This window comes from Manacus candei, unplaced genomic scaffold (assembly GCF_025592945.1).
Source record: "Manacus candei isolate 608988 ecotype Guabito, Panama unplaced genomic scaffold, ASM2559294v1 h1tg000071l, whole genome shotgun sequence".
NCBI lineage: Eukaryota > Metazoa > Chordata > Aves > Passeriformes > Pipridae > Manacus > Manacus candei.
Window position 1 is genome coordinate 2,817,320 of NW_026138119.1, and position 26,133 is coordinate 2,843,452.

Genomic DNA, 26,133 nt, shown 5'->3' on the forward strand with positions numbered 1-26,133 from the left:
GCTTGCCTTCGCACCCGAGTGAGTGATATTCCAACACCTCTATAAGGTGATATATTTATGATATATTTAAGACTTGCTCATTTTAGATTTTTGAAACAAAATCCACCTCTTCTTTAAAAAAAAAAAAAAAAAAAAGATATTTACAAACATTAAATCTGCCACAGGCTTATACTATATTTTACATGATACACAGAAAGAGTGTACACCAATATAAAAAAAGATGCATCACTCCAGGCTAACGTTACAGAACAAAATGTTAAGGTTTCACAGCACAGGCTCAGCTGTGCTGTCCTTCGCCCTCCAGTTTTAGCCAGTCCAGCATCCCACTAAAACCAGCAGCAGAGGCACTGCCAGAGGAGCTGGAGCCGGGCGAGCACGTGGTGGTGGCAGTGTTATAATGCTTTGTAATCTCACTCAGGGTGTCTGCATTAATAGACACGCCTTCTTTTAAAATAGGCAGGCCATCCTTAAAATAAGGATGTGGTTTACAAAGTTTATATTGGCATTTATTTCTTAAACAGTTACTCAAAGGCAAACACGAAAAAACAACAACAACAACAAAAAAAAAACCAAAACCAGTAAAGATATTCAAAGTAAAATTAAGTGTCCTTTGTGTATATACTCCACAGTTAACGGGCTTGCTCTCTTGGAAGTTTGGCAAATACACTTCTTTTTGATGGGGGACAGTATTCATGTTTTGTAGTTGGTTTGTTTTTTTTTTTTTAGCTTAGAACCTGTTCTTACAGGTCTATAATCCTGATTTTCTTTCCTATTTTTTTTTTAGATCATAAAAATCATTTAAATATATATATTTTTATATATATATATAAAAACAAGAGAGAACAAAAATTTCTATTATCAAGGCAAATGTACAACTATATAATACTGAAATTTAAACAAAGGTTCATGACTGGTACCATAAAATGTCCTCTCATATAATAGCAAAGGAAACATTTTAAAGTACATTTAAAAAAATTTGTTGATACTTAATTTCCCCCCCCCCCAAGGAGTGGTATTTTTAGTCAATTTTTAATTCCCCTTTTCTTTCTCACCTCTCTTTCTGAGTTGAAAGAGAAAAAAAATAAATTAATGGCATTTCAGAATCACAAATTGCTGCTTATAGCTTTACATAAACATTTCCTCTCAAATCAAACACAATGAATCCACCCAAACAAAAGAGAACGTCCTATAAAAACCTAATTTGTCCATTTCTTGAAACACAACTGGTGTCCCACATTGAGTTCTTAACAATAGAACATATAAATAAAAAAGGCAGTGTTTTCATGTAAAGTAAAAAGTACATAAATAAATACTAAAAAAAAAAAAAAGGAATTAAATGTGTCTTTTTCTTTTTTTTTCCTTTTTTTTTTTTTTTATAAAAACATATTTAAAAAGGATCCTTTAATAAAAGCATCCAAGGTCCTTTTAAAAAAAAAAAAAAGATCTCCCTCGAGCTTCTGACTCTCACTGAGCACCAGTGTCTCTAAAACACCTCGTTTTACTTGAAGGCTTCGGGGATGTGTCCCATCTGTGACTGCATACTCGTGGGAGGGCTGGAGATGCCCTCGGACCAGTCGGACACGTTGGAATGAGGAGACGAGCTGGACCACTGGTCCGGCGACTCCGGAGACGGCGTTAGGAAAGGGTGGTCGGGCACCTGGAGCTGGTGGCTGGGGGTGTTGTCCAAGGGGGAGGAATAACTGTGCTGGGAAGGCGGGGTTAGGAACTGCGTGGTGGTCATGGGCTGGGCGAGGGAGGACGGCAGGGACGTGGGCAGCATCTGGGAATCCTGGGGCAGGATGGTGTGCACTGCCATGCTGCTGCTGCTCACCGGCTGCATGTCGGGCTGGCTCAGCTCGGTACCAAGGAAATTCTGGCCCATGTGGCCGCTCCCGTTGGAGCCGGGGTTGTGGTGCTGCGGCGGCTGCTGCGGCGGCGGCGGCTGCTGGGGCTGCTGGGGCTGCTGCTGCGGCTGCAGGTTCTGCTGCTGGAGCTGCTGCTGCTGCATCTGCTGGAGCTGCTGGCTCTGCATCAGGTGGGGCTGGGACGCCAGCCGGGTGCTGGGCATGGCCTGGTAGCTCATCATCTGCGACAAGCTGGTGGTGGGCAGGCCGTTGTGCAGGGAGGTCATCATGCCGTGCTGGAGGTTTTGGGGCTGCTGGTGCGCCCCGGGTTGGATGTTGCCTCTCAGGGGGTTGTACTGGCTCTGGACCATCCCGTTCTGCAGCCTGGTGAGCCAGTCACACTGCCCGTTCAGCCCGGCCGCTCCACCGACGGAGAAGCTCATCGGGGCGTTGCTCATCACCGTGCTGGGGCTGGACACGGGCAGGTGGGAGAGACGCGGCGGCACCGAATCGAAGGCCATCCTGCTGGAGCTTCCCATGGCCATATCCTGCTTCCCCGCCATGTTGAGGTGGTTGATGCTCATGTGGGCATCCGGCATGCCCGGCAGATGATTCAGGGGCATGGAAGGGGACTGCTGAAACGGGGAGGTCATCAGCGGAGGAGAGGCCACATCTGAGAGGTACCCATGGGGCGACTCCAGGGAGTCCACTGGGGACAACACGCTGGAGTTGTCAAGCAGGCATCCTTTTCCATCCTGGGATTTTTTCCTCCGGGCTTTGAGGTCTTTGGCATCTTTGCCATTGCAGCTCAGGCCCTTGGTACTCGGCTTCCTGGCCTTCTTGCCCTGGACGGCGGGCTTGAGGTTGCCGATGTAGCTGTTGGGGGAGCAGAGCGGGGGGGACAGGGTGGGTGCTCCCAGGGGGCCGTTGTGCAGTGGTGGGCTCCTCACCAGGTTGTACTCGTCCAGCAGCCTCACGATGTCGTGGTGCATGCGCTCCTGGGCGATGTCCCGCGGCAGGCGGTCCATGTGGTCCGTGATGTCCCGGTTGGCAAAGTGGTCCAGCAGGACCTTGGCGGTTTCGTAGCTCCCTTCTCTGGCTGCGAGGAACAGTGGGGTCTCCTCCTGGAAACCCAGCAAAAAGATGGTTAGGGTTGAGTTCACAGATTCTCCTGGATAACACTGCCCTGAGCTCCATGCCCAACACCATGTTGTCCACAATCATCTGTCTGGTGAGATTTTGGTGCTGCTTTTTCCTACCCTCCTGACCAGAGCCTGTCCTTCTACTGATATCAAACTAGGAACCCTGCGAGTGACCCTGAACATGCTGGAGATGGCCACAAAAACACTGTACCAAACTGCCCACCAAGCACTGCGTGGCCTCTCAACATCAACCATACGACCAAATCCCACAGTGCTCCTTTGAGCTAATTCCAACAACTTCATTCACAGCAGAACAATCAAATCAGAGTCTCAGTGCCAGACATTTGTCTGGCAAAAACTGCTCTTTAAACAGACTCCCCAGATGGTTCTTTCCTTGCATATGTCAGCCTAGGAGACATTACCTTATTGTTCTGCATGTCCTTATTGGCACCATTCTTCAGAAGGACCACTGCAGCTTCAACATTATTCACAGCAGCTGCCCAGTGCAGGGCTGACTTGCCTGGAGAGGAAGACCACGAAATGCAACACACATTAGTGAGAGGTAAGAGTAACAGCAAGAGCAAGCAGCCCTTTCCTTCCACATGTGAGGGAGCCCGTGTTTTAGTTGCCTCAGTACCTAGATCATCCACGGCGTTGACGTCTGCGTGGCAGTTGATGAGGTCGTCCAGCATTCCCTCCACAGCCAAGCGAGCAGCCAGGATCAGAGGAGTGGTCCCATCATGCATCCGGGCATCAAGGTCTGTCGCCCTGTTCCTAATCAGGATCTGCCACAAAAAGGGACAAAGGACAAGAAACACAAACGTTAGGAGGGACAGACAGCAGGCACTCCAAGTGTCCGGGTCGCAGGACCTGCAATGCCCTTTCCAGAGACTGGGCCCTCCAGTCCCTGCTCCCAGTCCAGGGATGCTGCTGTGGGGTTGCCGCTTTGCTGTGCCCCAAGACAACAAATGCTTCAATTTTTACGACCTTCACCCCCCACCTTGCCCAGGTTGGAGCTGGAGACCCTGCAATGAGCTCAGCTGTGTGACTGACTCAACGCACAGCATCTGAAAACCCCCGAGACTGGCGGCCAAGGGATCCCTTACCTGGAAGACTCCTTGGGCATCGGCCGAGACGGCGGCGTGGAGGGGCGTCCGGCCCATGTTGTCCTGGATGTTGGCATCGGCACTGGCCTCCAGCAGGCGCTTGGCAGCGTCGGAGCGGGAATACCTGGCGGCCAGGTGCAGCGCCGTCTCGCCCGTGCGGTCGGTCTGGTTGTGCAGGCTGGCGCCTTGGTAAATGAAATCCGAGATGACAGCGGGAGCATCGTCCTCCTCCTCACTGTTGCCAGTCTCCAGCCCTCCTCCGCTGCACGAGGCGATCATGAGGGGGGTGAAGCCGTCTGAAAGCACAGGGGAACCCCGTGAAAAAAAAAGGCTTTTTACCCTTCTGTAATGCGGGGGGCTCAGCAAGATGCTCTGTCTGTGATAGATGCTTATTCTCGTGGGTGCAGCAAGGCTGTGTTCCTGACTGGTTCTAAACATCAAACACGAATATCCTCCCTCTGATATGGATCTGAAATTCCTTCGTGGTATCTCAGCACTCACTGCTTTTCCTATTTCATCTGCTACCTTGCAGACTGCACCATGGAAGGTGCAGTTTATAAGGAAGGCTGCTAAAATCAAATTGAGTATGGTAAATAAATCTTCATTATTTCAGAGGGCAATTTCACAGATGTGGGGAAGACCAAATGTTTGTAATAATTTAAAAGCTGTTAATATAGTTAAAAACCTGAAAGAAGACTGAAATGTGCAGATCAGTGGGAGGGGAGAAATCTACAAGTGGCACAGAGATAACCTGGGTGATTTAATAGGCACTTTCTCTGTATTCTCTGATTTCCACCTCAGTGATTAAACAAAAGAGCTCTAATGGAAAGCAAAATGCGATAAGGTCTATCTCTAAATCATGCACAACAGCAACTGTGTGATGCAGAACACGTAGCAGTGACTCTGTACTAACAAGAGGCAGGTAGGGCTGTCTGGGGCTGCTCCTCTGCAAGGGGCAAGGGAAGGTTTGAGATGAGCTGACAACCGGTGCAGAAGTGAAAGGGGTTCCACCTTACCCGGCCCTCTGACGTTGACATCCATGCAGTCAGCATCGATTTCCCCCTGTGGAGGAGTAGGGGCCATGGAGGAGATGCGCAGGTCAGCGGCATCCAGGTGCTGCTGGGTCCACTGCCTGTGATCCGTCTGGTCGTCCGTGTCCGGCAGCATCGCCTGCTCCTCGAACTGAGGGACCACAGCAGGGAATCAGGGTGTGAGGAGGGGGCTGAGCTCCAGCCTGGGAAGCTCTGTGAGTCACAGGCAAAGGAGAGAGCAGCAATGCACAGCACCCCTGAGGGTCCTTCTGCTCCCCGGCTTCCCGCAGCACTCTGCTCCCTCCGTGACTAACCCAGCCAGTGACTGTCTGCAGCATGGAAAGGGAATGTGGCAGAGGGCTTACCCTGAACTTCTTGGTGTCCTCCTCATCACCCCACTCATTTTGGTTGTCATCCATCAGCGTGCCATCCGAAGCATTTTTGAGGGGTCTTTAAAAATAAAACCATAAAAAAAGTTACCTCCTCTGTAGGAACTGTCCCTGAGTGCCTGTGTCCATGTGCATGCACGAACTGAAAGAAGAATCAACCAGGCATTTTCCAGGAGGTTCCCCTCAGATTGCCTTTCATTTTTTACCAAGTGCAAACAGATCACGAAGCATTTAAAACCCTCCTGCAGATGGGAACACTGTTTTCCCCATGCAAGACTTTAAGAACCCTGATTTTTCTCCTCCCTGCCACACCAACACGATGAACTAGAGGACAAAACTCCGATGGGCTCTTTCAGAAGAGCCCCGAGCAGACCCACTGTGTTTAATGTGTCAGCAAGCAAACTACTCACTTCAGTCCAACAGAGTCCTCCCCGAGTGGTTCTCGCCGCTTCTTCTTGCTCGACTCTGTCACCTTGAAGCCTTCTGGGAACCAAAGCTGCCCATGCTCCCTGCGCCGCTTACGAGACACCAGCACTCCCAGTCCAATGAAAGCAAGCAAGACCAGTGCAGCCACCACCACGTACATAGGATACAGCTGGGAGTTCGTCGCGGGCTCAGCTGTTTCACCTACAAAACAGTGGGGCACAAAGAGATGCTGAGACATTAAGCTGCATAGCAAACCAGGGACAGAGTGGAAATGAAGGAAAATTAGTTAATAGAGGTACCTAAGTCTGATCTAAATCAGCCACCCCCCCCCTCCCCAAAATAAGGTCATTTTATACGCTATTAATCAGAATTGCAAACTATCGGCAAATTCTCGGCTGCACAAGCCAGCCTGCACCAGGAGACAGCTTCACTTTTTTCTCCTTTAAGGAAAAGGATTAGCAAACTTCAAATCATTGCGCTTGCATTGAGCTGTTAAGACAAAAGGATTTAGGGGGGATTTTCAAGATACAAACTTCAACTCCTTGCATGTCACTGATTGATTGGGGCTGCTTGGGTTTTCTTTTTCTTTTCTTTTTTTTTTATTTTTTTAATAACTTTTAGAGTGATAATGATTTTGAAATAAAACCCAGACTAAGAAAAAAAACCACTAAACTGGTTTTGCTTTATTTTTTAAGAAAAGACTTCCAGAAAAAAGAGATGTGAGGTTTATTAAAACCAGACTGTGTTCAAATGCAGCCAATTGACAGATAACTAAACCCAGGTAAGGATGGAAAATTTTGGTTGTTTCTCTCCCCCAGCTGACAAGCTGTACTTACTTTTAACAGCTTCTATTTTGTAGGGTATGTTCAGGTTGCCAAGGGAGGCCAAGGCACCCAGGAATGCTGCCACATCAGTTGCACTCTGGAAGCACTGGGAAGATGACTGGATGCACTGGCGGTTATCAATTTCCAAGTAAACGATGGATCTGTGGGAGAGAAAAGTCGATAAGGAACAGGGAGCGATGACCACACGGAGAAGACACAAGAGCCCCATCTCCCTTCCCTCTTTAACCACCCATCAGTGGGAATTAGAAGGTGGGAACCCATCTCCTTGCTTCCCTGTGGCCCAAACCCTGCAGTTTCCACTCATGTTCCATTGGATTTGCCTCAATAAATACTGTGAAATCCAACTCTTTATCTACAGAAATGGAAGGGAGTCTCCACTTCACAATGTTTTAAAATTACCTAGACACTACAGTATCTTAAATAATGCTGTTTGGGAGCCCTCAGATCCTCTCCCATCAGTTTCACTGCTCTAACTCCTTTGCTTTCAGTGGTTTTTGATTAAGCCCACGCAGAGGGAGCAGGTTGGATCTATATGTTTACACCAAAGATCTCCAAACGCAGTTTGCAGTAATTGAGTTTTACAACAAAGCTCTAGAAAGCATTTCCCAGGGAGAAACTGAGGCTTAACTTAATGACTTCCTGAAGTCAGACAGTCGGTCAGGCCAACCTCTGCTTCCAGGTCCCACCCAGCCCAGCCCTGGCTCCCAACAATACACAGGACTCCTTCAATCGTGAGAGTCGGCGCAGCATTGTATCAGGGACTCCTGAATGATCCCTCGATTTTCCCACATGGGAGCAAAATCCGGTTTCTGTTCACACAGAAAGCAACTTCCAAATACAATTATCTGGCCTACATCCTTCCCTTTATAGCGTGTTACTATTATGAACACAGAAAACAAGTGCTGCTCAGTGAGGAAAGGATCCCACTGGTCCCCCTTACCCTCTGATGTCCATCTGATCGAGCTCCCTCTTCTGCCTCCTGCCAGCCCTGGAGTAGAGGCTGCTCTTCACTTTGTTGATGACAGCACTGGACATATCTGACCAGTCCTCTGTGGACCTCTTGATGTAGTGTTTTTTCAGCTCCTCCTCATTGCCATAATATGGAAAGATCATATACTCTCCCTTGGGGTTCTTCTTGAAGACCACGTTGGTGTGCAGCACTCGGCTCAGCTCCCTCAGGAAGTTGAAAGAGTTGTTCTTCAGGTTCTCTGGGGTGATGAGGACCACCACCACCAGTGTGCCATCTGCCAGCTTCTCTGGCATGTTGTTTGCACAGTCCAGACCATCCCATTCGCACTCAAAGTTGTTGCAGCCCTGGTCGCAGTGGCCATCTGAGAAGTGATCTTTGCAGTACTGGTCATACAGAGGGCTGGGAGGAAGAAGAAGAGGAAAGGCAGGAGAATGAATTAGACCAAGTGCTGCACATATCACCCATCTGCTCAGAAAAGCAGCAGTGGTCCACAGGGACCTTGCTTCTGTATAAATATTCTTCACCCTGATGGACACTAAACCAGTTTACACAGAAAGCATTCACCTCTGCAGGTGAAAGATGGCAGCTGTTAAATTACAAATTGCAATTTAGATGCCAGAAAAAAGGAGAAATTACTGTGACTCAGAGAAGACATGGGGACACAGAATAGTTACTCAGACCAGAGTTGGTCCAGGAATCTGGGATTAAGTTCATGCTGTTGCCAAAGACAATGTTTGGGAAATGTTTGGATGTTAACATCATCATGTTTCCTGGCTGCTCTTCCATCTGGGGTCTCCCTGCCCTGAAACTCACTGTGTTACTGCTGTGAGTTGGAGAATTCACTTCTATGGAGTGATACAGGCAAGGACAGGGAAGCCATCTGGAATGAGCCAAACCCAGAGAGCTTCTAAGTGGATATAAATTCAGTGAGACCACAGGGAAGCGTGGTCGTTTGCTTATAGGCAGCAGAACAGAATGCAGAGAATGAACACAGGTCTGCATCTAGGAGCTTTAGCAGATGCAAGCAGAAAATACCTCCAAGTGATCAGCACATCAGGAGATCTTGTCTATAAAACAAGAGGGTCAGTGAGCAAGTCACTTACTTGCACTGCCCCTCGTATTTCTGGCAGTCAAATCCATCGTAGAGGCAGCCAGCGTTATTGCACTGGGAATCACACTTGCCATCGTTGAAATACTTCCAGCACTGCAGAGACTGGGAGCAGTTCTTCCAGGGATCGTTGAAATTGAGGGAGCAGTCGCCCCCGTCCCAGCCACAGGCGTGGTTGTTGCACTTCCCGTCGCAGATCTTGTTGCCGGCGTACCCCGCGCAAACCGCGATCTCGCACTTCTCCTCGATTTTGGGCGGGATGATGTCCTGCCCGATCCCACCCTGGAAATCGAAGTCGAGGATGTGGCAGTTGAGGCCGTTGAAGTTGGCGGGGCAGTTGCAGCGGTAGTAGGGGGAGGCATCGCCGAAGAACTCGCAGGTGCCCCCGTTGTAGCAGGGGTTGGACATGCAGGGGCTGCTGGCCGGGTACTGGCACTCGGGGCCCGTGAAGGCCGGCGCGCACATGCACTTGGAGCTCTTGTGCATGGAGATGCAGGTGCCGCCGTTCAGGCAGTGCAGGTTCCCACACGTGCGGGAGTCGTTCTCGCAGGTGGCGCCCACGAATCCCTGGGCAGGGGACAGCAAGGAGGGAGTCAGAATCGCTGATGCTGTCCTACGAGCAGCCTAACCCATGTGTGTATTCTGGGAAACCCAGGGAATCAAGGCAGGGCTCTGGTGCATCCTCTAAAACTAGTGATGAGTAAGAATAATCTAGAATGTAAAACCTGAGAATCCCCATAAAATAAAGTGAGGTCTTCTCCATAGCTACCTGCTCCACTTTTAGGTGGTGCAAATAACAGTCAACTGGGAAGAGCCAGTCCTACAGAGCTGTGCATGGTACCTGCAGGCTGTCTTCTCTCTGACCCTATCACAGTGTCCTTGCAAGCATGTGGGGTGTGCAAATACAGACACATGTCCTGCCCATGAGCACCCACAGCAAAGCATCCTCCCCTGGCTATTCCAGCTGGGGAAGCCTCAGGGGCTAAACTGGCCCCTTGACCACCCCTCGAGCACGGGGCTGGCTTGCAGGGCCTGTACAAGATGCCATGCTCAGAGCTGGAGAGGAGCAGGTACCTACCGGGGGGCACTTGCAGATGAAGCCACGGCCAGTGTTGCTGGCAACAGCACACGTCCCACCATTTCTGCAGGGTTTGCCTTTACACCCGTCCACCACCGTGTCACAGCGACGGCCTGCGAGGGAGAGGAGTGTGTGAGGAGCAGAGGAAGGCGTGGGGATGCCTGGGGGGCTGCAGGGCTGGGCTCTGGGAGGGGGGGGAATGTGGTGCTCACCTGCATAGCCAGGTCTGCACTCGCATTTGTAGTCGTTGACCCGCTGCACGCAGTTCTGGGTGCCGCGGGCGTCGCAGGGGTTGGACAGGCACTCATTGACGTCTCCCTCGCAGCGCTCCCCTACAAAGCCAGGGGGGCAGATGCAGCTGTAGCCCCCTACCCGATCCTTGCACTTGCCATTGTTAAAGCACTTGGGCCCCAGGGTGACAGGATCAAAGAAAGGGCTGCAGTCATCCACATTGATCTCACAGTGCACCCCTAGAGAGATGGGGGAACAACCCACACAGCTCATCAAACAGTGTCGGGGTGCCCGGTGGTCCCGTGTGCGAGCCCTGCCCTGCGGAGGGGCTGAGTCTGACCACGGCAGTGGCAGCCTGAGCCCCAGCTCGGGCAGGGGGGACGCGGCACCGCACGGCCAAGGCCGAGGCTGCGTGGCCTTGATGGGTAAGCCCGCGAGCAAACACCAACCTCCACCGCTGCGCCTGCTGCTGCTAACCCCAGCAGCTAATGAGCAGAATCCAAGGATATCTGCACTCAGCCCACTAATGCCCCAGCCTGGGGAGTTAATTTACCTTGGGTTCCTCTGGGGCAGGAGCATTTGTAGGTATTGATGAGATCGATGCAGGTTCCTCCATTCTGGCATGGGTGGGACAAGCACTCATTGATCTCCTCTGAGCAGTTAACTCCATGATAACCAGCCACACACTGCAAGGAGGGAAGAGGGGAACTATCAGAGAGGTTCCCTCAATTCCCAACTGGCTGCAGGAGCACAGCCAGCACCCCAGCCTCCAACTTAGTAAAGGGGCACAGGACCAGCTTGAAGCCAGGACAGCTCCTTGGGCAGCAGAAAGGCAGTAACTGGGAATTCTTCCCTGGGCATCACTGCCCCCCACGGCACCCACCTCACAGGAGTAGCCTCCCAGGTAGTCTGTGCAGGTGGCTCCGTTCTGGCAGGGGTTGGGGGAGCACTCATCCACCTGCTCCTCGCAGTAGCTGCCAGTGTAGCCGGCCTGGCAGCGGCAGAAGTGAGTGTTGCCAGTGTCTACACAGAGCCCTGAGTTCCTGCAGAGATGTGCTACATCGATACCTGCCAGGGAGAGCAGAGTGAGATGCAGGGACCTTGGTGACACACACATACCACAGGGTCACATCCTGGCCACCACGCATCCCACCAGGAACCACAGCCAGGACTGCAGCCTAGGGTGGTGCATGTTACAGCAACCCTTGAGATCACTCTGGTTGTGCCAAAGATCCCCACCAAGAGAACTGACCCCAGCCTGGCCCCGTGAGTCCATACACATGGCAGGGACATACCTTGCTGCTTGGCAGCCACCTCGCAGGAGACACTGGGGACGTCGCAGTAGAGCCCTGTCCACCCACTGTTGCACTCACAGCGGTACAGGTTGTTGGTCTGCCAGCACTTGCCTCCGTTTTTGCAGGGAGAGGAGTCACACCAGCGCACCAGGTTCTGGGGGAGCAGAGCAAGAGATGAGGGTCACGACCCACCAGGGCTTCTGCAGGAGTGGAGACAGCAGTGACCCCCAAATACCCAGGGCAGCATGCAGAGGTGGGCACTGCCCAAGGTTCCTCTACCTGGCAGTTGAGCCCAGTGTATCCCTGGGGACAAGTGCACTTGTACGTCCCGTAGCTGTCCTGACACGTGCCCCCATTCAGGCATGGCTTGGAGTCACACTCATTGATGTTGTGCTCGCAGTAGCTGCCCGTGAAGCCGGGCAGACAGACGCAGGTGAAGGTGTTGATGCCATCCACACAGGTCCCACCGTTGAAGCAGGAGCTGGGAACACAGACATCACATCCCAGTCACCACCGGTTAATCTCCACGCCAAAGCCCCCGCCCACCAGCCCAGGGCTATGGGGCAGCAGGGGGACCTCAGCCCTTGCCCCAGCCATGGCAGGGCTGTACCTCTCCGTGCAGTCGGGTGTGTTGTTCTCGCAGTGGATGCCGCTGAAGCCGGAGGGGCAGGTGCAGGTGTAGCTGTTGACGCAGTCGGTGCAGTTGGCCCCGTTCTTGCAGGGGTTGCTGGCACACTCATTGATGTCCTCCTCGCACTTGGGCCCACGGAAACCAGCCAGGCACTCGCAGAAGAACGTGCCAATGCCATCGGAGCAGGAGCCACCGTTGTGGCACGGGTCTGGAGAAGGAGGGATATGCATGTGAAGATGAGATGGGTCTAGGCATGGTGCAGCAGCCCAGCCCAGGAGATGCCCCACAGCACTGTCCCCACACACGTTCCCTGGTTGCATGGAGGGATGGGACTAAGCCCAGGCACTGGGCAGAAGCTAAACCAGCCCCATCAGGAGACTGGGCACAAGGAGGGCATATGGGACACATTATTCCCCAGCCTCCTTCCTCCTGCTCCCATCTGGCCTTAGACTGACACGGCTTGTCCGGGATGTGTTTGAGGTGGCCCGAAAGCCTCAGCAGGGCTCACAGCACAGCCCAGGCTGCAGTGGCAGCCCACTCACAGGGAGGAAAATCCCAGGACCAGGAATGGGAATGAAGCTGATGTCTCAGCTGATGGCTGGGCTGAGCATGGCCCATGGGGCAGCCCCTGCTCTTACTGGGCTTGCAGTCGTCGATGTCGGTGTCGCAGTTGCGGCCGGAGAAGCCGGTCCTGCAGGCACAGCGGTAGCTCCCGTTGGTGTTCTGGCATGTGGCCCCATTTCGGCAGGGGCTCTTCACACACTCATTGATGTCAATCTCACAGGTCTGACCTGGGGACAGAGCAGGACAAGGGCCACGTGGGTTGGAGGTGCTGGTGAAAGCCCCAGGGGTGACAATGATGTCTTGGGCACTGCTCACACTGGGGACAGGAGCCCTCCCAGCAAACTGCCCTCGCTAAGGTGTGCAGGCAGTGGCTGCCTGGCTGAGCCATGGGGCAGGTCAGGACCCTCCCCAAAGCCTGGCACCATGCAGGGCTGCTCCCTGGCCATGCCCCCTCCCCTCTGCCTTTCCCTCCCTGAGGGGAGCAGGGTGTGCTGAACCCTCAAACGGTCCATGCCCATACCTTGCCAGCCAGGAGGGCAACTGCAGGAGAAGCTCTTGTAATCTTCAGACTCCCGGCACTCGCCGCCGTTCTTGCAGGGGCTGCCAGCACAGGGGGCAAGCACGTCCTCACAGGTGGCTCCTGCACAGGCACAAGCACCCACTGACACCCCCTCCAAAACAATGGGTGGCCCAAGATCCTGCAACTCCCGTCCCCTGCCCTGGGCTGCTGCCAGCTCTAGGGGAGGCTCTGGGCTTCCCCACCACCCCAGGGCAGCCCAGCTGGGACTGTCTCCTCCATCCCTGGTCGCCCATGACCCCACGTCACCCACGAACCATTTAAACCCTGGCAATCTGGGCTGCATTAAAGCACTGCACACTTCCTTTGGCAGGGAAGTGCTGCTTGGGGTGTCTTTTCCCCCTTACACTCCCTCCCCCCTGTCCCTCTCCGCTGCTTTTCCTGTTTACGTCCAGCCAGGGGATACGTTCCCTCCGAACCCTTATCTTCCCTGTCAGCCAGTATCTCCTGAACTGGCCTTTTGCTATTTTCCAGAGCCTTCCCCTCCCCGCCTGCCCAGTCCCCGTCCCCCCCAGGGGTTTCTATGGCCACTGCCGAGGGCAGGAAACGGCTCATGGCTTCCTGCAATTGTGCACCGGCTGCGCCGCTCTGCGCGAGCGGAAGCGGGAGGCTGGCAAACAGGAATCGGCTCAGCAGAATCCCCCAGCCCCTCGGCCTCGGCTCGCCCCCTCCAGCACGAGCATCGTGGCTGCAGAGCGGGGCCACCGGCACCGCTGACCCCCTTGGGCGGTGGGGTGTGAGCGGGGCGGCCCTCGGGCGCTGCCGCCCCTGAGCCACCACCACCCTGGTGCCCTCCAGAAGGAGGAGGAGGAGGAGGATAAGAAGGGAGGAAGCTGTTTCTGGCAGCTTCCCAAAGCTCCTGCAAATTTCCTCCAGCTGCGCTGTGGAGAGGGGAGGTGGAGCCGTGGCTGTGGGCAGCCCCACGGCAGGGTAGTGCAAGGGAAGCCTCTGTGCTTGGTGCTGGTTTGTTGCACGTTCAGAGGGACCAGTTTGGTGTCACACGTGAAGCAGAAGCCCCGCAGAGCCATGGTGGGGCACAGGGTGCCCCCTCACCTGTGTAGGGCAGGAGGCAGTTGCAGGTGTAGCCAGCGACATCATCGATGCACGTGCCCTGGTTCAGGCACGGGTTGGAAGCACATTCGTTGATATTGGTCTGGCAGTTGGGGCCTGTTTTAAGAAAAATAGATAAAATCAGCTGTGATAGAGCTGCATGTGCTGGTGGGAGGGGGCTGAGGGTACAGTGGGGACGTGGTGACAATGGTAACAGCCCACTCATTGCTCTGGAAAAGCCTCCTGTGCTCAGCTCCAGCCAGGAGTGCCCAAACTTCACTGAAGGTCCCCAGGCTGGCTGCACTGCCACAGCTCCCAGACAGACCTGGGGCTCCACCGCTCCCACAGTGAGGCCTCCAGCCCACCCAGCATCATGGGAATGCCCACTCACAGCTCTCTCCCAGATCCTAGCAAAGGGGGGACAGGGTAGTATCCCTGGCTGCACCCCTAGAATCATGGAATCACAGAATTGTTAGGGCTGGAAAAGCCCTCTAAGACTATTGAGTGCAACCAGCACCACAACGTTCATCACTAAACCATGTCCCCAGGTGGCACGTTCACGTGCCTTTTGAACACTTCCAAGGATGGCAACTCCACCACTTCCCTGGGCAGCCTGTTCCAGTGCCTGGTCACCATTTCCCAAGCAGAACTTTTCCCAAATATCCAATCTAACCCCCTCTTACCGCTGAAGCCCTCCCTGCAGGTGCAGATGTAGCCACTGGTCATGTCCTTGCAGGTGCCACCGTTCATGCAGGGATTGGATTCACACTCGTTGTTGTTAATGTCGCAGTTGGTCCCACTCCAGCCTGGGTCACAGTCACACTTGTAGCTTTGGGGAAAAATTGGGGTTTAAAGATCTGGTCCTCCAGGCTACACCAGCCATCATTTACCCAGTAAATCCTGGCCCCTAATTGTGCCACTGCAGGAAAATATCTGACAGCACTGGCACAGAGCATGGACAAGCACTGACTTGGGGGACAGATGCTCGCCCTTCTCTAACCCTGACCTTGCTATTCCAGCAGCCCCTGTGCCTTCCAACCTACCCATTCAATCCATCATGGCACTTCCCATGGATGCAGGGGTTGCTGTTGCACTCGTTCACTTCAGACAGGCACTTGGGGTCGTGGAAGCCCTCGGGGCAGAGGCAGGTGAAGCCATTGATGCCATCCTTGCACGTGCCCCCGTTGTGGCAGGGGTTGCTGGCACACTCGTCGATGTTGATGTTGCACATGCGCCCTGGGAAAGGGGGAGTGAGGAAAAGTTACCCCATGGGACGCACAGCATGGCAGGGGGGTGCATTCTGCCTCACCTCGGATCTCGGATCTCTGGACACACGAGTGCCAGCCACAGAGGAGCGGGCTGCCCTGCAGGGAGGGTGACTTCACACCCTGCATCGCCTGCCTGGCTTAATTAAACGTGACTGGGAAGAGGCTGTGCCCTGGGCTCGTTTGGTCCACGAGGGAATACTGAAGGGGGGCAGTTTCAGCCTGTAACCCTACCTGCCATGGCTGACAAAGCCAGGCTTTCTTTCGGCTCCCAGTGGGCCCGAGGACAAGGGGCCGTGCGGGCGGGGAGTGGCGGGGGCTGCTCCCATCAAAGCCCTCCACCATTTGCAGCAGCGATCAAACAAACCAGTCGGACAAGGCAGCAACCTGATACCCATGGGAGTGGGCGCAGTGGGAGTCGAATTCGCGGCACCAGACACCCCTTTGATTTCAGCCTGAGCCAGGGTCACCCTCCTGAACAAGCAGGAGCGCTGGAGGGTGCAAAACCTCCGGCGAGTGGGATGGCAGCCTCACCCCTCCTTATTGCACCCCCCTCCTGGTGCACCAGAAGCTGCAGGTCCCCAGGGTGTGGCAGTGGCTGCCATGCCCTGCTCTCACCTGTGTACCCCGGCTCGCAGGTGCACTCGTAGCCGTTGATCTTGTCGATGCACTTGCCGTAGTCGCAGGGGCTGCTGGCACAGTCGTCCAGGTTGATCTCACAGTTCGGTCCTGGGGAGGAGAGGGGTGTTGTTAGGGAGTCCCAGGCTCTGCTGACGCAGCACAATGAAGCCCCCTGGCATCAACTGCTGCCGCCGCTCCACAACAAAGCACCTCCTCCATAAGCAGCTCCCCGGCTCCCAGCTGGGGTGCGGTTCCTGCTGGATTCCGGCACCAAACCGGGAAAACTCGCCCTCACCCAGGATGCCCCGGGCCAGCCCCAGCACCAGGGCGGCTGCTGTCGGCGGCTCAGGGCCAACCTGCCCTGGGATGGGGATGGGACTGGGATGCTGCACCGGCACGGCCGACCCGTGTGGAGCCCCAGGGGTTCCCTCCCGCTCACCCGTGGTCCCTTTGAGGCAGATGCAGTTGTAGGCGTTGTTCCTGTCCTGGCAGGTCCCCCCATTTTTGCAGGGCTGGCTCTGGCACTCGTTGATGTTGATGTCGCAGCGGTGGCCCGTGTAGCCTGGCTGGCAGAGGCAGGTGAAGGAGGCGATGCCGTCCTTGCAGGTCCCGTAGTGACACGGGTCGGGGTCACACTCATCGATGTCGATCTCGCAGTGAGCACCTGTGAAACCTGCCACCAGTGGGGGGGACACAGGGTGAGGATGGAGGACACGGGGTGAGGATGGGGGATGCTCCTTCCCACCCTGGCCATGCGTGAGGCAGTGCCCTGGGATGGCTTCACCTGCCCACCTGCCCTGCTGTGAGCCCCAGGACCCCCGGGAGCGGGGTGCAGGCAGGGAGCACCCCGACACGCCGGTCGGACCCCGGCTCGGGGGCTTTGTCCCGGGGTGCACAATGACCTGCATTAAACCTCCTCGGCTCAGGAGCGGGGCCCCGCGCTCGCCCGCGGCTCGTCCCGGAGCGCACAGGGGGGGCCGGCCGCAGGCACCCCCGAATAATACCCCCCCCGGCAGATCCTATTCTCCTGGCCGGCTCCCTCCCCGCCGGGTTTGGGGGTGGAGAGCCGAGGACAAAGTACAGCTTTGACTAGACCCCGCCAAGCCCACATAGCAGCTTTTCATCGGGGCTTGGCATTAGCAAGACACTAATTAGAGGCCATTCAGCTGGAAGATTTCTGGCGGGAGCTGCTCCACAAAAGAGCCACTGTTTGCCACCAGGGCTCAAGTCATCATTTTGTGCAACTGCTCCTTGGGTTTCGGTCGGCGAGCCCCCACGGCCCTGCACCTTGCGTCCCCATAGAGGCAGCTTTATTCCTTCCTTCCTGCCTTCCCCCTCGCTGCCGCCCGCCGCCGAGGCGGGAGCACGGCGGGACGGCTGCTGCGGGGCCACACCTCACGAGTGCTGGGCTCTTACACCTGGCTCTGGGGCTCCACTCGCTCCAATGACACCCGGGAGAGGGACAGTCCTGCCCCGCGGGAGTCACATCAGCAGGGACCGACCCCACTGATGGAAGGTCTGTGGACAATCCGCACAGAAGGTTCTTGGAGAGGAGGGCACTTAATAATTCATCAGTGTGGTATTATGGCACATCGCAGGGAAGAAGGTGGCTTGTTCCTGCCCAGTGGGGTGAGACCCCTGGAGCCCCCCAGGATGCAGGATCCCCTCACCTTCGGTGCACTCGCAGCTGTAGGTGTTGGGGCCGTCCACGCACTTGGCGCCGTTCTTGCAGGGGGTGCTGGCGCACTCGTCGATGTCGAACTGGCACAGGTGCCCGTTGAAGCCTGGAACGGAGGGAGAAGGAATGGAAGGAGAAGTCACGTCCCTGCGCAGCGGCCGGAGCCGCCCCAGCCTCCCCCGCCGCCGGGCAGCTCCCGCCGGGCCCCCCGCATCTCGGCCGGGGCGCCGGGTTTCCATGGGGACGGCTGCTGGGGGCCCTGAATGTGGGGCTGCGACCCACCATTGAGAGCATCTTATTTACATCTCTAGAGGAGCAAAGTCTCTGAACTTCAAAACCTCCTTTCACAGATTAACCGTCTCCCCATTCTCCGCTCCACCCCGTGACTTTGACACCGCATTCAAAGCCGCTGGTGCAGCCCCCCCGGCCCCCGGCCCTCCTTCCCAAAGAGGGGCCTTTTCAAGTGCAAAGCTGTGGGGTTTAATCCTCCATCCCCTCTCCCATGGGCCAGAGTTGGAGTTGGAGCAGCATTGCCAGAGTGGGGCTCAGCCCCTCACTGCAATGGAGAAACCTCCCTCCAAAAGAACCTCTCCCCATTTCGGAAGGCTCTGAAATTTAAGGAGTCCGTTTTTGGCTCCTTCTTGGCTCAAGCCAGGATGCATCCTGGCTTTGTTTCTGCCACGTTGGCAGTGGGATTTATGCCACGTACCAGTGGGGCATTCACAGTGGAACTCGTTGATCTTGTCGAGGCAGTTGCCGTTGTGCAGGCAGGGGCTGCTGGCACACTCATCTGTGTTGATCTCACAGTAAACCCCCTCATAACCTGCAGAGAGACCCAGCACTGTCAGCACCACAGCACGGGGTGGGCACATCATGCAGGATGGGTGGGTTACACCTAGGCACATCTGGTCCATCTTTAAAAGGCAGCTCAGAAGCTGTTCTACAGGTGGTGGGGCCTGAAGCACAACCTGCTCCATGGTTGTCCAACCCAGATCTCCATGCCTTGACTCAATCCAGGACAGCAAGGTTGGCAAGAGTAGTCCAGTGCAGGGCTGATGGTGCCCAACTCTCACCTCCTGTGCCCCCCACCACTGTGGGAGACCACACAGTCTTTACCAAGCTCTTTCTCTTCAGTGCAGCCTCCAGGCACTCAGGAGCTTCTCACCCAACCCAGCACTGAGCTGAAGCTCAGGGGCACCCAGAACCTTCCCGCTGCCCACCCCCAACACCACGGCCAGTCTGCAGGGGTCTGCAGAGCCGCCCACCCACCGGGCATGCAGATGCACTGGAACTCCCCGATCTGGTCCAGGCAGGTGGCATCGTTCTGGCAGGGGTTGGAGAGACACTCATTGACATCGATCTCGCAGCGAGGGCCCGAGTAGCCCTGCAGACACTGGCACTGGAAGGACCCTTGGGTGTTGATGCACTTCCCTGCGTGCTCACATGGGTTGGCTCCTGCAACACACAAGCACAGCTCACAGGATGTGCTCCTGGCTGCACCAGCACCTTCCCCGGCCGCTCCACATGAGCTCAGCCCCAGCACTCACCCAGAGAACACTCATCCACGTCCTGGTTGCAGGCTGGCCCCATGTACCCCGAGGGACACGTGCAGATGGCTTTGCCATTGACGGGGTTGGTGTCGCAGTTGGAGCCCTCGTTGCAGGGGTTGCTGATGCAGGCGTCGTCCAGGTGGCACAGCAAACCTGGGCAGCGAAAGGCAGGCGCGCGTCAGGGGCGATGGGCACACAAGTCATGGTGAAGCAAGACCTCAGCAAGGAGCCAGGGGACGTGCAGGGAGCTGCCACCCTGCACTGCGGGCAGGGGACAAGGAGGGGCTCACCCGTGCGGCCGTGGGGGCACTCGCAGTAGAAGGAGGCCACCCGGTCGTGGCAGGTGGCCCCGTGGAAGCAGGCGGCCATGGCGCAGTCGTCGATGTTCTCGCTGCAGTCCTCGCCCGTCCAGCCGTTGACACAGACACAGTTGTAGCCGCCGTGGTTGTTGTGGCAGGTGCCACCGTTCTGGCAGGCGTTGGGCATCAGCTGGCACTCGTCCACGTCCTCAGTGCAGTACTGACCTGCCAGGGGACAGGGCACCTGCGTGAGGCCGGCGCTGCCCCCCTCCCGCAGGCTCTGTAAGCAGGACAGTTCTGCCCACCCAGCCTGTAGCACCCCCCAGGGCAGGACCTGTCCTCCCAGCCCAGCCCTGTGCCACCCTCACATCCCTGCATTACCTGTCCACTCGGGCGGGCACTGGCAGTTGTAGGTGTTGACGCCATCCACACAGGTGCCCCCATTCTTGCAGTTGTTGCCTGGGCAGTCATTGATGTTTTCCTCACAGTTCTGACCCGTGAACCCTGCACAGAGGAGATGTCTGCTGTGATGCCAACTGACCAACTGACTGTGCCACCACCTCAGCCCCCACCACCCCCTGCCAGTGGCAGATTCTTCATTATCAGGTGCTGAGCATGTGCCAGGTGCTCCCAACTCGTCTTTGAAGCAGCTGTCTGGTTTCATCTCCATCTCTATCCCGCCTCTGCCAGGGGCTGGTTCTGCTGGAGCCTGGAAGGCAGCAGCTTCCTCTGCTGATGAGGGCAGACAAGGTATCCCTGTGCCAAAGCCCCCAGGTCTGGAGACACTTGCCCCGGGCAGCAGAGGATCTGAGTCCATGGCATAGCTGGAATGAACCAGGGCTGCTCCCACGAAGGCTGGTGGCACCCAGTGCTGAATCACCAGCTTTTAATTTCACTTGTAAAGAGCCTCAGTAGCAGTGCTTGCCCTGGAGGGGGATCCAAGTCCTTGCCAGGGTGAGCCACCTCCCCACAGGGCACTGGGCTCATCCCAACCCACCTCTTGTGTGGGGAGCCAGGCTGCTTGGGTTTGTTATCACACCCACCTGATAGCACAGCACTCATGGAAACCCTGCCTCCCCCAGCCTCTCCACCAGAAACAAAGCAGCCAGGCCCTTCTCAGGGCATCTGCCAAGCCACCCGTCCCCCTCTGACCAACATTTGTTTAAAGAGCTGCATTCACTGTATGGCCCCCAAAGCCCCTGACCCAGCTGCTGCCCAGGAGTTGGGGGTTGGGATGGCAATGCCAGCCCACATCAGTTCCCCACAGTGTCCATCCAGCTCCCCCAGGATATTCTGCAGCTCCAGGCCAGGCTGCTCCCTGTGCAGACAGCTCAAAATGTTACCTCCACAGGTAAGGAATGGGTGCTCAGACTCGTCCTCTGTGGGATCCCAGACCCTGGCCTAACTAAGGGCTCTCCCCTTGCCCTCTCCACGTTTTTCTCTCCTCAGTCCCATCACATGGGGAGCAGCCACAGGTTTTTATGATTGCTGGTAGGAGCCCAGAGCAGACAACATTGATTTGCACCTCATTTTTAAGCAGCTGGGCTGAGACTGAGCAGCAGTAACTGGCAACGTCCTAGATACCAGGATTAACTCATTTCGAACCATCCCAATGAGTAATTAGTGCTGCAATTACTTTAAACTCAGGGTTACATTCTACAGCGATGGCACGATAAAACAGCCCAGATTAGTTTAACTTCAAGAAACCCCGCACGGCCAGGCCTCTCCAGGAATGAAAAGGGGTCATTGTTCCGGGTCTGCTGCACCACATACCAGCGTATCAATCACCCCTTATCATGAGGAACAGCCCCCCACCCCTCCTGCCTCTGCCCGTGGCTGCACAGCTCCTGCAGAGAGCCGTGTGGGATGGTGGAGGTGCCATCCCACCGGAGTAGGGGCTGTGCCACCCCACGGGAGGTGAACCAGCTCCTGCAGGATGCAAATCTCCTGGAAGCGGCCCACGGAGCCGCAGCTGGGCGTGGAAGAGCCGATCCTCCCGGGAGCAGGGATGCTGCCCCAGGGCCATGCCTCACCCCCCCCCCCCGACGTGCCCCACGCTTGGGCTGCTCAGGGAAAGTGCCTTGTCAGCAGAATGGCAGGGCAGGGCCTGGGCTGCTCCTCCTGCCACCTCCACCTGCCCATCCCTGTGGCAGTGCTGCTCCGAGGGGACAGGGCTCGGAGCTGCTCCAACAGAGCATCGCCCCTGGGAGCTCATCCTGGAAAGAAAGGCTTCCTTCCTGGCACTGCTGGCCCAGTCAGCCCCACACCTCACTGTCCCTAAGGACAGGAGCTTTGCTCCAGCCTGGGTGAGCGGGAGATCCTGCATGGCCCTGGGTATTCTGGATGGTTAATGAGATTCCTGAGTTACTGCAGCCAAAAGCTTCAGGAAGGGGATTGAACCTCTGAGCCTGTGTCAGAGATAAAGACAAGATCCCCCACACTGCTCACAGGGATCATGTATCTTCCCCCAGCACCAGGCTGGGCTGCCAGGATGCAGCTACATCTGTGCCCATCTCCATCCAGATGCTGTGTCCCCAGCAGAGATGGGGCAGGAGCTACAGGGAGGGAGGCTGGAGCTCCCTGTGGCAATGCCAAGCCCTGCCCAGGGTGCAGAGCAGAGAAGGTGCCCACCCCTCACCCTAGGGGTGACCAGAGGATCAAAGCAATCCCACAAGAGGCTCCTCAGGCAGCTGCCCACAGCTTCCTTCACAAGGAGAGGGCGGATGTGTCCCCTCCACATGTGTCACGGGTGTCCAATGTGGCTGGCTCGGGTGAGAAATGGCACTTGGCCTGGCAAACACAGCCTGGTGTGGGCTGAAACTCCACTGTTTCATTTCTCCAGCTGACCCAGGGATGGGGGGAGCGTGGGGTTGCTCAGCTCCTTCCGCTCCCTGCCCCAACTGCGCTGAGAACCACTGTCTGAGGGCAGAACTGAAAGGGCTTGCTGGGGTCAGGGGCTCTTTCACAGCTGCTGTTCTTCCCTCCAAATTGAAGGGTGCCAAGCTCCCTTCCAGGGTGCCACCACCCCTTCCAGGGTGTTGAGCTCCCAGGACAGCCCCATCTGGCCCCCCCACAAGAGCCCTTCATGCCAGAGGCTGTAATCCTGCTGGACTGTAATCCCGCTCTGGCACTTGCCAGAGGGAGCAGCAGCGAGCACGGAGAGGGTCTTCCTTCCCCAACTCCATTTGCACTCGGAAACTTTCCAAAATAGCTATTCCGGGCTAATTATTCCACTCTGGAAGTGGATTAAGCTGAAGCGGAAAAAGGCACTCTTATTCTGGAATATGAGCATCCGCACAGGGGCCTCTGCTCAAATAGTTGCTTTGGAAGAGCTATTTTGGTGAAGCACCAAGCATAAAAAGCCCCCAGATGACCTCTCCTCCTCGGGCATTGCTGCCCAGCGTCTTCCCAAAGGCACGTGGCACAACGAGTTTTGTCCCTCCCAGAGTCATAACTCATGGGAAGATTGGGCACTGCTTGTTTAAGGCGGACAGAGGAGCTGCAAGAGGGTCCCCAAGCCCTTTCCTCCCCCCATGGGAGGCAGTCCCTACCTGGCAGGCAGGTGCAGTCATAGGTGGTGTCCCCGATCTGGCGGCAGGTGCCCCCGTTCTGGCAGGGCGAGGGGTTGCAGGGCACGTAGAGGTGCTCGCAGTTCTGCCCGGTGTACGCCGGCTTGCAGGAGCACTGGTAGGTGCCCACCTCGTTGGTGCAGCTGCCCCCGTTCTTGCAGACAGGCGGGGAGATGTTGCACTCGTTGACGTCCTGCTTGCAGTTGGCGCCGTGGAAGCCGGCAGTGCAGCGGCAGATGTAGTGGGCTTCGAAGGGCACGCACTGGCCCCCGTTGGCGCAGGGGTTGGAGGCGCAGGGGTCGGCCTGCTGGCAGGTTTTGCCTGGGGAGGGCAGGGAGGGAGGATGAGGATGCAAGTTGCAGCTCAGGGTCTGCGTGGCAGCGACCTGCGCCGGGTTGCAGACCGGATCTGGGACTGGTTGTAACTAATCCCCCCTCACCTCAGCCCCCCCTTAACACTGTGCAGGAGGGTGACAGCTCCCCCAGCCTGGACCCTCCTAAACTCCAACCTGAGTTTGCAGACCACCCTCCCTATCTCTCCCCCAGAACTGAAGGAAGCCAAAACCACAGGCATCTCTCCATCCACGGCGCTATTCCAGGAGCAGCCCCTACCACAGGCCATCCCTCTGCCCCCGGCCGCGTCCCCACACCACACAGTGCCTGCCCTCACCTGACCACCCGGGCGGGCAGCGGCACTTGTACTCGGTGAGCGTCAGCAGGTCGCAGGTGCCCCCGTTCCGGCAGGGGTTGCTGAGGCAGACGTTGTCTCGGGGCGTCAGGCACAGCTCGTCGGTGAAGCCCAGGCGGCAGGCGCAGGTGTAATCCACGGTGCTGCCGCGCACCACCGCGGTGCAGGTGCCGGCGTTCTTGCAGGGGGAGCTCAGGCAGGGGTTGGGCAGCTGGCACCGCTCGCCCACGTAGGCACCACTACACCTGGCAGGGGCGAGACACGCCGTCAGTGGGATAGCCCCGAGGGGACGGGGGGGCACCTGCACAGCCCAGGGACCGGCCCAACCCCACCCCGCATCCCGGCACACCGGGCTTGGCGGTGACGGGGCTCTGCCCTGGCTGCTCTGGGCTGGGAAGAGGAAGATGAAAGAGGTGCTGGCAACGAAGGCGTCCCCCATCGAGGGGCCTGCGCCGACTTGCACAACCGCAGCCGCGGCGCTGATGTCCTGCATCTCATGGCAGGGAGAGTTCTGCCTCCCCTCTCCTCGCTGAAGAGGAAGCCAAGGCACAAGGGACACGTGGTGAAACAAAGAGGAGCATCCCCATACCTGCTCCCACAGACCCCAACTGAGAGATGAATCCATGGGGCCAGGCAGCAAGGGGACATCCCTGCACCCATTTGTATCCTCCCTCCATCCTAAATCACTCAAACATGATCAAAAAGGGACTCAGCATTGGCTGGCAACAGGTGGGACATGATTCTGCTCCTCACAACCAGCTGAGAGCTTCCCCAAAGCCAAATCCCGCGTTAGGAGGGATGAGCTGCCCTGGCTGCTGCATCCCTCTGTGTGGGGGCCCTGAGAAAAGACCCCCCGATGACACCACCAGCTCCACCATCTGTCACTGTTGGCCAACAGGGCTGCAGCAACTGCCTGGTGCAGGACTGGGCCTGGCAACAGGGACATGCCCCAAGGGCAAATCCCACCAGCCATCCCCGTGGGGCTGGCAGGACCACACAGAGAGGGGAAGGTGTCCCTTGGGAAAGGGAAGATGGAGCAAAGCTGTACACCTGACATCGAAAGATCCCAGGAACGAGACAAAAACCCACCCACACAGCACCTCTTGTATCACATCTGCAACATACTGATGCTACCACACGTTTTGTCCCCAGCCAGCCCTGCTCACTTTACACTGCTTCCAAAAGGGATGTTCTGCCCTGGCTGGGATGTGCCAGGCAGCTGTGGCAAGTACTGCATGGGAGGAACTATCCCACACCACGATGGCAATGCCACCAAGGCAGCACAGGGCACACCAGGCTCACCTCATGCTCTGCTAGCAGAGGCTTTGAGAGCAGAAATAAATCTGGGATCCTGCATGCATGGCCACGAGGCACGGGTAAGGTAACCCCTGCTGGAGGTGATGGGTAGGGAAGGTGACAGCACCTGGGCACTGGGGGACTGTGGTCCCTGCTGTGCTTTGGTGGGCTGGGGCTCAGGGCACCACGTGCTCACACCACCTGTTGCCATCAGAGCTGGTGGGATGTTGCATTCCCGGGCACAGCATTGACCTGCAACCCCCCAAAACACGAATGTGGGGCTCCTCCAGTGAAGCACAGCCAGTAAAGCCCCACCCTCAGGCACCCCAGCCTGGAGCCACCACTCTTTGCCGTGCCGTGCCGGCGGCACGACCACGTTTTGGCCCCCACTCTCCCTCTCTTCTTCCCTACTTTCCCCCTCCCCTTTTTTCTTTTTTTTTTTTTTCTTTTTTTTTTTTTTTAACCCAATTCTGATTTCATTGTTGGGGATTGTGTGAGAATTTGTCAGGATTCGGAGACATTTTGAGTTAATGAGACGGCATTATCCAGGCCAAATGAAAAAGAAAATGTGTATAATAATAAATCAGGGCATCTGCTCGGCACACAAAGGGCGGCGGGGAGCAGGTGTGCATCCTAATGAGGCAGAGCAGCTGCCGGCGCCCGCGGACGATGCCCGGCTCGCCGGCGGCTCCGAGCCCGGGGCGCCTCGACCGCGGGGCGACGGCGCTTCTGGGTGGCTGAGCCACGGCCCCGAGCGGGGGAATGCGGAGGTTGGGGCCGTGGCTGCCTGAGAGGGCTCTTTGTGCGGGGCCCGGGCGAGCGGCACAGGCACGACGCCGGCAAACCGCTCGGGTGTGCAGTCATCTGTTAAAATCTCCGCT

General features: G+C 56.5%; 1 protein-coding gene across 2 annotated transcripts in view; it reads right to left on the reverse strand.

Annotated features, from left to right (window-relative positions):
* Positions 1-695: 695 nt before the first annotated feature.
* NOTCH1 (notch receptor 1) overlaps positions 696-26,133 on the reverse strand; it is a 42,761-nt gene continuing 17,323 nt past the window's right edge. The window contains exons 3-34 of one of the 2 annotated variants that reach the window (XM_051807620.1): positions 23,939-24,201; positions 23,252-23,590; positions 20,082-20,204; positions 19,692-19,925; positions 19,399-19,554; positions 19,121-19,306; positions 18,561-18,674; positions 17,844-17,957; positions 16,613-16,846; positions 16,171-16,281; positions 15,331-15,523; positions 14,971-15,116; positions 14,291-14,404; positions 13,181-13,300; positions 12,735-12,887; positions 12,076-12,304; positions 11,745-11,946; positions 11,466-11,619; positions 11,054-11,238; positions 10,724-10,856; positions 10,152-10,271; positions 9,940-10,052; positions 8,857-9,428; positions 7,724-8,152; positions 6,775-6,923; positions 5,923-6,139; positions 5,489-5,573; positions 5,109-5,274; positions 4,093-4,388; positions 3,624-3,771; positions 3,409-3,506; positions 696-2,968 (exon numbers count right to left, since the gene is read on the reverse strand). In XM_051807620.1, the coding sequence (XP_051663580.1) occupies positions 1,499-2,968; positions 3,409-3,506; positions 3,624-3,771; positions 4,093-4,388; positions 5,109-5,274; positions 5,489-5,573; positions 5,923-6,139; positions 6,775-6,923; positions 7,724-8,152; positions 8,857-9,428; positions 9,940-10,052; positions 10,152-10,271; positions 10,724-10,856; positions 11,054-11,238; positions 11,466-11,619; positions 11,745-11,946; positions 12,076-12,304; positions 12,735-12,887; positions 13,181-13,300; positions 14,291-14,404; positions 14,971-15,116; positions 15,331-15,523; positions 16,171-16,281; positions 16,613-16,846; positions 17,844-17,957; positions 18,561-18,674; positions 19,121-19,306; positions 19,399-19,554; positions 19,692-19,925; positions 20,082-20,204; positions 23,252-23,590; positions 23,939-24,201 (7,366 nt within the window). In that variant the 3' untranslated portion in view covers positions 696-1,498. Of the gene's footprint in view, positions 2,969-3,408; positions 3,507-3,623; positions 3,772-4,092; positions 4,389-5,108; positions 5,275-5,488; positions 5,574-5,922; positions 6,140-6,774; positions 6,924-7,723; positions 8,153-8,856; positions 9,429-9,939; positions 10,053-10,151; positions 10,410-10,723; positions 10,857-11,053; positions 11,239-11,465; positions 11,620-11,744; positions 11,947-12,075; positions 12,305-12,734; positions 12,888-13,180; positions 13,301-14,290; positions 14,405-14,970; positions 15,117-15,330; positions 15,524-16,170; positions 16,282-16,612; positions 16,847-17,843; positions 17,958-18,560; positions 18,675-19,120; positions 19,307-19,398; positions 19,555-19,691; positions 19,926-20,081; positions 20,205-23,251; positions 23,591-23,938; positions 24,202-26,133 lie in introns of both variants that reach the window. The other variant, XM_051807619.1, reaches the window with a different exon arrangement.